We start from the raw sequence: 10,135 nt of genomic DNA, 5'->3' as shown, positions 1-10,135 counted from the left end.
AGATGGTTTTAATAAGAAATAAAAGCCCAGAAACGGGACAAGATTATAGAACACACTTCTAACTGAGCTAAAAAGACTAATTCCTGTTTCAACTAAAAGGTGGTTGGTGCCGTTGTTTTCAATAATTAAAAAAAAGGCACATATTATTGGTCATAATCATTTGTTTTCCTGTTGTTTCTAACTCCAGAAAGGGGGTGTACGGAGTTTGAATCTATCAACCTTACTGCATTTAATTTATTTATTTTAAATTATAAGAGGAGAGTAAAATCTTAATAGTAGCGTTACTCGAATTCAGGTCACACTTAAAATAGTGAACCTTTTAACCTTCAATTACAGTAACATCTTTTGTTAATGAAATCATTATATTGGTAATGGACCAAAGATATTTTGTATCACAGTTGAAACTTTGTTTAAGCATGTTTTAACTGTATAAATCACAGTTTATTAAATCCTGCAGGGCTTTGGACCTCAAAGATAGGGGGAGTTGTTGGGTTGAATTTGGACCAAATAATAAAATGGATTCCAATGAGAAATTCAATTTGCTCGTTCATGGGCCTGGTATTGTTGGGCATAGGATGATATACTTTTATGCCACGTGTCTTCTTACAGTTCAACATTAAGTACTCGTGGTTTCAAGGAAAAATAATTAGGCTTTGTTATAAATTTATTAAATCAAAATTTGTCATTACTATGTTGTATATGAATTTAATTAATTCGGTTAAAACTCACATATGATAATTATATGAAATTTAAAAATTTATGTATATAATTGTATATGATAAGTTTCAAATTTAGATACGATATTTTCATATTTGTTAATATATTACGATTCTATTGACAATATTATCTAGGATATTAGCTATTCTCCATTTTCGATCTCCCGAGATTTATGACAGTCACGAATAACCTCCTTTGAGTCTAACTCAACAATCAACTCTATTGCCAGCTTTAGACCCTCTTTGACAGCATAGGCTTCACTTCAGCTCGTAAGGCACTATGAACATGCACCTTTTTGCCCCCATCACCTAGCATTTTACCATTAACGTCCATGGAAATAATACCAAGAGCCTTTTCCTTTGTTGCTTCTTTGAAAGCTCCATCGCAGTTCATCTTGACAAAACCTTCTTGTAGGGCCCTGGACTTATCAGCAGAACGGGAAACATTGTAGTGAATTTTATTCTTAAATTGAAAAGAACCTAACACTACATTCATGGCAAAGTTAAGTTTATCAACTGTACCCTTATTATCCACTTCCTTTTTTTCCAATGACACGTCGCGTCTGCCTTTCCATGTATACCAAACAGTAAATGGCACCCATACTTTATCCTCCACCAACAGTTCTTTACAAGACAACACCTTAAAAAACCATTTATCAAATTTGCAAATTTTATCCCTTTCGATTTTGAGACCATTCTAACCAACAAACCAAAGCCCACGAGTCCATTCACAGCCAAAACACATACGCTCAATAGACTCCTCCTCTTGCTGACATATTGGGCATAAAGGTTGAGAAACAACTCTTCGTTTAAACAGATTTACAAATGTAGCAATTGAATCAGTACACAGCTTCCACAAAAAATGCTTGATTTTACTTGGAACCTTCAAACTCCAAAGAAGCTTCCAATGCTTTTTGTTGATTTGTCTAGAAGAGGAAGGCTTCGAAGCTCCACCTTAAAGGGAATATTTCTTCAACTCAGAATATTAGATTTAACAGATTAAGTTCCTGTATTTACATATGGACATATAAGTGAATCTTTCCCTTTGATTGACAAATTGCGACTTCTTTAACTGCACACCTTGCCTCATAAAAAATCCAGTTACCAATGGGCTTATCCTTCCATACCCTTTCCTCTTTATTCATCCATTCCACAACTTTTTTTTGGAAAGTACGTGCCCGCACCAGCTACAAGTTCAAGAAGCTTAGCATTTAGTACGTGCCCGCACCAGCTACAAGTTCAAGAAGCTTAGCATTTAGTTTAGGCATCTAGTGGTCACTCCAAATAGACACCACAATCCCTTCCTTAACCTGCCAAAGTAGTCTATCTTTTAAAATATCTCAACCAACCAATACACTGCTCAAAATCATGACGCTCTTGAACCCCTCACAACATCAATAAACTCAAACATGAGGAAAATATCAGGCCTTCAAAACCCTAGCCCACAAGGCATTTAGTTTTTGAACCAATCTTCAGAATTGTTTGGCCAGCAATGCAATGTTGAAAGCTTCAAGATCCTTGAATCCAAGTCCCACGGCCATTTTATCCATTGTTAAGATTCCCAACTCCTCAAATGCACCCTCCTTTCATCCTTTCTTTGACCAAACCGAGCCGTAGCATTATTGAGATCAAAACAAAGTTTCTTTGGCCATTTATAACATGCTATACTATAGATTGGGACAACACATGCAACTGCTTTCAAAATAACTTCCTTACCACCCATTGATAAGATTTGTTGTTTCCAACATTGCACCTTTGTTCAACACCCTATCTTTAATGTTAGCCCAAAACTTTACATCTGATTTTACCCAATAAACCCAAATATTAATCTGGACATCTCGCTTTTGGAATTCCCAACACAGCGACAATTTCAACTCTGATTCTCATGTCCATATTTGAGCTAAAGACAATATTGGATTTGGCTCGATTGACTGATTGCCCCGAAGCCTTCCAAACTGTTCAAGTAAAAGCATAAGCTCTTGAGACTTTCTCATCTATGCCTTCAAGAAAAATAGGGAATCATCTGCCAAAAAAAAGAAAGCAAGAAAGATGGGAAACCACTGGACATAGACTGTTAAAGTTTGACACTACTTAGGTGATGTGCTTGTGTTTCAACAATAATCATTCTAGACAGAACATCCATGACAAACAAAAATAAATAGGGCAGTAGAGGCTCCCCCGCCTAATACCTCTACTAAGAACAATCTTATCTGACGGTTTATCATTTACAATTAAAGTATACCACACAGTCCTAACACACTCCATCACCCAGCCGACCCATCTAACATCAAAACCCAATCTCAATATCACTTCCTCAAGGAAACCCCATTCCACACTATCATATGCCTTACTCATGTCTACTTTTAGTGTCATTTCACCATTCTTCCCCTTCTTCTTAAGCTTAAAATAATGAAAAATTTCTCTACCACTATATTATCATGTATCTATTTGTTACTCACACAAGGACTTTGATTATATGTCATAAGTTCTCCCTGAAAAGATTTCATTCTATTCACCAGCACCTTCGTTATTATCTTATAAACAAAATTATACAAACTTATGAGTCTAAATTGCAAGATCGTTTTAGGGACTTATACTTTAGGAATGAGAACTATATCTCTACAGTTCATCTCTCTACAAAGGATACCACTATGAAAAAAAACTACCTACTGCTTTAATTACATCTTCCTTTACAACCTCCCAAAATTTTTGAAAGAAAAAACCATTGAAACTATCAAGCCTAGGAGCCTTGTAAGCACCCAACTGAAAAACCGCAGCTCTTATCTCTTCCTCCGGAACTCTCTTAACCAGCTACTCATTCATATAAACAGAAACCACTTTAGGCACATAATTAATCGTATTTCCCCACTCCCTAACACCATCGGTCCGAAAAAGACTATGGTAAACCCCCTAAACTTTTTAATAATATCCAACTCCTCATCAAGCCAAACACTAGATTCATCTTTAATACGTAACACTTTATTGAATTGCCTCAAGTACTTTGTTGTTTGATGAAAGAATTTGGTGTTCTTATCACCAAACTCCAGCCATTTAACTCTAGAATACTGGAACCAGTATTTCTCCTCTAGACTCCAGACCCTTTTCAATTCAACTTTCAGTTCATACTCCTCTGAAAAATCTCAATTTTCTCCAACAAATAATCAATAACAACCCTATTATTCCCAACAAACACTCTTGCTCCACTGCATTAAATGACATTTACACCTTTAAGTTTCTGCAACAGATAAAAAGCATGAGGACCCATAAAAAACTGATCCGAACCCTCTTTTATAATTTCCTCACATTCGTCGAGATCTGCCCACATCAATTCAAACTTGAATCTCCTTGGAGCCTGTCTATCTTTACGATCAGTAGTCAAAACGATTGGGGAGTGATCCGAACCTACAACAAAAAGATTAAACACCAACGAGTCTGAGAACATATCCAGCCATTCTTTATTAACCAGAACTCGATCAAGCCGCTCTCTAATCACCTGCCCCTCTATAGAGTTGAACCAAGTATAAAATTGACCTTTAGCGGGCAAATCAATAAGAGAACGACCTTCAATAAAATTCTGAAAACTTCTTAAACACCTATCTGCTTTCATTTTGCTCCCATTCATCTCTTCTAAGTCCTTAACATCATTAAAATCCCTTATACACATCCAAGGGCCTACAACGGTTCTAGATTTTCGTATCAAAATAACCCAAATAACTTGTGTGTCATGAAACACTAGTGCTTTATAAATCTAACATATCCGAGAGCTTTGTCCCTTACCCATATCACAAACCAAAGTATCAATAATGTTTATATTAGCAGCCATTATTTGAACTTTAAGACCTTCTTTCTACCATAAAAATAACCCTCCACTAAGACCATTAAGATCCACGTATTCTCCATAATTAAACTTCAGCCGAATCCTTAACTTATTTACTTTACGATTTTAAGAATAACAAAATTTAATTTAATAATCTTAACAAGATGAAACCTAAAATTGAAAAAGTAAGAAATACATAAATTAAAATATAAAACTAATACTAAGTAATAACAACTCAAAATCTTTCGAGCAAAAAAAAGGGCAAGCAAAAATATATCCATTACTACGATGTAGATGAGTTAACGGCAAACGTTTAACAAAGCTTAGGTGTCAAAATTTGCAAGGCAAAACGGCTGCGCGCCACCGCCTTTCTTATAATGGCACAATAGTAATATTGGGGGAGAATAGTACCCTTTATTCCAATCAGCTGAGCTGTAAATACCATAACTTTCGCATCACATATTACAGAAACCAATATTGAGTTGCCACTAATTAAAAAAGTCAAAGTCAAATAAACAAGATCTACATGAAGGACTTACCCATGGACTGCTCTATAACTGTAACGACTCTCCCTACTCTAGTGTATTCCAGTCAGTCACTACCTTCCATTCAAAAGGTGCTGGCGTGTTTTTGAGAAAAACCCATACCTTTTTTTTTTTTTGTGTAACCGCTATTTATTCAAGTTTTCTTCCTTCTTTCCTCAAAAATTTACAATGTTTTACATTTTAGATTCCTTTTATGAACAGTATCTCGCATAGTTCAGATTGAAGATTCCAATAAAGAAAAAGAAAAAGAACAGGGAAGATGTTGGAGGATCAAGTGGCGTACCTCTTGCAGAGGTATTTGGGGAACTATGTCAGAGGTCTCAATAAAGAAGCTCTTACGATCAGTGTTTGGAAAGGTTTGTGTCTTTTTTCATCACTTTGTTTTTTTTATCTGTTGGGTTATTGTGTCTATTATCGAAAATGTTCATTAAGGGTTTTTTTTTTTCTTGTTTATGCTTCTTCTATTGTTTTTTACGTTTAATTTGAATGTTTTATTCTGTCATGTGATTTAATCGTGAGTGAGTGTTTTCGAAATTGGTTTGTTTTGGACTAATTATTTATCTACTTTCTGTTTTGCTTAATCTTTTATTGTGGATGGAAATGTTGATAGAGTCAAGACCATTTTAGTATTGGTTCGAAGTGATAAACATGCTATCTAAGACTGTTAATTAATTTTTATTGGAGTTATAGGCATGGGGTTATGAGCATGTTTGCCACCATGATTTTAAGAGTTCACTTCTGCTTGGATGTCTATTATCTACTAACGTGAGTTCCATTTGATAAAAATTATACTCCACCCAAATGTTTAGAAGGGGCAAAAACTTGAAAAAACTTTAGGACATTGAGGGAAATCTAAGAAAGAGTTTGAAATACTCGACAAACAACATTAGATTGAGGTTGCTTAAGATATGATTGGGAGATACAAGAAGGTTTTAAAGTTGATTGGTGAAAGTGGTATGGACTATGATGTTCAAGACTTATCTTTCAAAGATTGTGCAATTTATTTGTATGTTAGTTCCCTTGGATTCTGTTGCTTTCTTGATATCTTCACTTAACTTTCTCAAATTTAAAACAGGTGATGTTGAGCTAACTAACATGCAACTGAAGCCTGAGGCACTTAATGCATTAAAGCTGCCAGTGAAGGTCAAGGCAGGATTTCTTGGATCAGTTAAACTTAAGGTTTGTGGTGTAGCTATTGTTGTCTCAAATTCTTATTATTAGGCCAGGCTCTATGTTCTTAATTTTTTAGACTTGCTTGCAGCTGTTTGATGAAATATAAAATACAAAATAGAGTGAACAAATTATAATCCTAGATCCATGAGGGTGAAATTTATGAGGTTCAGAAACTAATTCAGGTATGAAGTTATTGTTAAAGATGGTTGAGACGATGTTGGTGGTACAGTGACTGTGTGGAAGTGGTGGCTGGGTGGTAATATGCTACGCCAGACATGTTTATGATGGAGTTGAAGTGTAATATAATAAAACTTTTAGTGTTGCATGGCGTTTTTTTTTTTTTTTTGGGGGGTGTTTATGTGAGGAAGTCTGAGTGGGGAGATGAGATTTGAACCTTGGAAGTTAATCCTCCGGCTCCCAAAGAGGGGGCAACAACTCTAGCTTAAGTGATTGGTGCCAGTTTTGACATCATGTATAGTTCTTCAAAAGTTTGTTGCATTCTTGTAAAGTTCCTATGTTTTACATGCTGATTTCAGGTTCCATGGAGTAGGCTCGGCCAGGATCCAGTTTTGGTTTACTTGGATCAAATTTTTCTATTAGCTGAACCTGCAACTTTTGTTGAAGGGTGTAGTGAGGATGCTATCCAAGAAGCTAAGAAAAACCGAGTACGGGTAAGACCGGGTGAGCAGTGTGTTTGTTAATGTTAAACGTAGAAGAATAAGATGTGGTTGAAAATTAAATTTATATATTTACTGATTTAATCTTTGTTGGTGATGATAGGAAATGGAAATGAAGCTGTTGGAGAGAATGCATCATTTGAAGTCTGAAATGGTATTTTGATGAGATTGTCTATATAGTACTTTTGAAAATTGAAATAGTGATTGTAATTAGCTGGTCATGTTTCTTCACATGGTTATATGCTTGAATAGTTAGGCTTTTTACCTTTTAAACTTTATTTTACCTTACATAAACTTTCTCCTTTATGATCCATGAACTCTTATGGCCTTGATAAGGTTCAGTGTTTACAAATATTTCCAACCTTTAGAACTCACAGGTGCTATGAGGTAGGGTAGACTAAAAGCTATGTTTTATCTTCTGTATGCAGAGCTCAACTGTATTCTACTTCCTTTTCCTTGATTCTGCATTTAACTTCTGAAATTTGCAAATATTTATTGTGCACGAGTCAAAAAGTATTGGTGTTTCGAATCTTTTCTTCAGACAACTTTATATTTGGTAGCTAATTATGATAAAAATCCACCTTTGTGTTTGAAGAATAAATCATGGTTGGGATCCCTTATCAGCACAATAATTGGTAACTTGAAGCTCTCAATATCAAATATTCACATCAGATATGAGGATCTTGAGAGGTAAAGTAAAGCCTAATGGTTAATGTTCTATGTTTTTAACAATTCATGTGGAACTTACTGGTGTTTTCTTGCCCCTTCCCATTTTAGCAATCCTGGCCATCCTTTTGCTGCTGGCCTTACATTGGAGAAACTCTCAGCTGTAACAGTTGATGACAGCGGGAAGGAGACTTTTGTTACCGGTGGTGCACTGGATCGTATACAGAAGGTTTCTCTTATAGTGAAATATCAAACTTGATTTTTTATTGTTTGAATCACTTTTGATGGAGAGAAGTTAATTGAATGAAGATCATCATAAAAAGAATTGTGCCAGATTGTCATCATGAATACATTCTTTATAATTATAGAAATAAATTTGTTTGTTGTTGGATTGCTTGTTGATTTTTAGCAAAATATATTGTTCTTTTACTGGTTGTCAGATTTAAAATTCTTTACCAACAGCAGAACTATGACTTGCTTAATCCTAGGCTTGACATTTGCCATTTTTTTTTTAAACTTTTTAGTGTGTTATTACCAATTAAATTGGATGATGATTGGGTCCTCTATGCAACTGTTTGATTCCATTGTCCTAACTGTCATGGCTGTTAATTGCTTCTGGAAAAGGCATTGTTAGTCATCACAATTAGTATCATCACACCACCATAAAAACTGGAGCTGTTTTCTGCTCACTACTGCTTTTCTGAGACTTTCTCATGCTTTTAATTTCATGCTCCCTGATATTCCTTTCCTTCCCAGTATTCTAGCTATTATCTATGATGACCTTTTTGTGTTTTTATTCCCCCTGTTTATAGTCAGTTGAACTGGATCGACTTGCTTTGTATCTGGACTCTGATATATTACCGTGGCATATCGATAAGCTGTGGGAGGATTTACTTCCTTCTGAGTGGATTCAGGTAGGCCTCTGTCACTCTTTGAATTTAACCTGTTTGTCCATGTCTGTTCATTCATACTTTCCTTGGTTCTCAACCTAGATTCTCCTTGTTTCCATTGAACTGCAGGTTTTCAGATTCGGTACAAAAGATGGCAGACCAGCTGATCATCCTATAGAAGAGCACGCCTACATCCTACAACCTGTAACTGGGAATGCAAAGTACTCAAAGCTTCGACAAAATGGATCTTCTGACAGTGGTGAACCTCTCCAAAAAGGAGCAGTGAGCTTGGATGATGTGACCCTTTGTTTGTCAAAGGTTTTCCCAAGTGTTTCTATCTTGGAAGTTCTTTATTCTTTGACTGTAGGTTTTATGGTTTTATTCTTCTCTTTCATGCAGGATGGATACAGGGATATTCTGAAATTGGCTGACAACTTCACCGCCTTCAATCAGAGACTAAAATATGCCCATTACCGTCCAACTGTCTCTTTGAAGTCAGATCCAAGGTCTTGGTGGAAGTATGCTTATAAAGCTGTTTCTGATCAGATGAAGAAGGCTAGGTGAACAAGTTAACTCTGTTTCTTGGCATCTTAGTTTTATTCTATTGTTTTTGGCATAAAATCCTATAATGTGATTAACCTATTGCAAATACCTCTAATCTCTATCATCTTGGAGGTCTTCAAAATTAGTACTGTTTTGCCAAAGATTATACATATATTGACTTTTGGCTTTTGTCTGAACATGATTTCAGTTCGACAACTTTTATTCTGTTTCTGGTTTTGCTTTGTCTAAGAATGTGGTTATTTTGGCAGTGGGAAACTGTCGTGGGAGCAAGTTTTGAGATATACAAGGCTGCAGAAGAAATACATATCTCTATATGCATCCCTACTTAAATCTGATGTGAATCGTCCAGTAGTTGATGATTGTAAAGAAATTGAGGAGCTTGATCGTGGACTTGATATAGAACTTATACTGCAGTGGAGGTACTGTATTTTGTTTAAATATGTCACTACTAGTCATCGGTATGACTTTTAGCTTTGGTTTTGGTCATATACTTTGTTATAATCTCTAACAATGAATAGATATGGTTAACTAATTTACAATATTTGGCTCATCCCTCCCCTCCTTTGGCAAGTGTACAATATATTCCCTCAGAGTGGTTTGCTCTTGGATTTAACTACCTCCTGAGTAGAGTGCTACTCATCTACAAGAACCAAGGATTTCCCGCATCAAATTTGACAATAGCATTTGCTTTTTAATTGCATACCAAGCGTAATCCTTCTACTATATTATTAATCTCCTTAGCTTTGTGTCTAAACCCTGATCATTTTCTTTCCCAAATTTTTTTTGTATCCAACTTTAGTCTAATATACCAAATGAAAATAGATGGAGTAACTCACTATAGCTAAGGCTAACTGAGTGTTGGATGATAGCACTTCATACTCTCTATCATGTATAGTTCCTATAATAAGAGAGATCGGAGAGTGGAGAAGTTAGAAATTTGTGGACACCGTGTAGGCACATGCATGAGTAGTCTGGGCTTGTTAGCTACAGTATATTTCAGTCCACATACAGATGTGCATACTGATTATAAATTTTGAAAACTTCACTACATTTTTGGTTCAGTGAAGTGGCTTTCTCTGTTGATTTT

At 35.6% G+C, this 10,135-nt stretch overlaps 1 protein-coding gene across 2 annotated transcripts in view; it reads left to right on the top strand.

Moving 5' to 3' along the window:
- The first annotated feature begins 4,984 nt into the window (after positions 1-4,984).
- The window catches only part of LOC108469543 (uncharacterized), a 38,377-nt gene continuing 33,226 nt past the window's right edge, over positions 4,985-10,135 (top strand). For both annotated transcript variants that reach the window (XM_053031911.1, XM_053031910.1), the window contains exons 1-11: positions 4,985-5,149; positions 5,280-5,434; positions 6,154-6,257; positions 6,788-6,922; positions 7,032-7,082; positions 7,524-7,618; positions 7,706-7,823; positions 8,407-8,508; positions 8,614-8,802; positions 8,884-9,044; positions 9,297-9,467. In XM_053031911.1, coding sequence (XP_052887871.1) covers positions 5,338-5,434; positions 6,154-6,257; positions 6,788-6,922; positions 7,032-7,082; positions 7,524-7,618; positions 7,706-7,823; positions 8,407-8,508; positions 8,614-8,802; positions 8,884-9,044; positions 9,297-9,467 — 1,223 coding nt within the window. In that variant the 5' untranslated portion in view covers positions 4,985-5,149; positions 5,280-5,337. The remainder of the gene's footprint in view (positions 5,150-5,279; positions 5,435-6,153; positions 6,258-6,787; positions 6,923-7,031; positions 7,083-7,523; positions 7,619-7,705; positions 7,824-8,406; positions 8,509-8,613; positions 8,803-8,883; positions 9,045-9,296; positions 9,468-10,135) is intronic.

Source organism: Gossypium arboreum, chromosome 8 (assembly GCF_025698485.1).
Source record: "Gossypium arboreum isolate Shixiya-1 chromosome 8, ASM2569848v2, whole genome shotgun sequence".
In the NCBI taxonomy this organism is placed as follows: domain Eukaryota; kingdom Viridiplantae; phylum Streptophyta; class Magnoliopsida; order Malvales; family Malvaceae; genus Gossypium; species Gossypium arboreum.
Note: the sequence above shows the minus strand (reverse complement) of the source record. Positions and strands in the feature narration are given on the sequence as shown.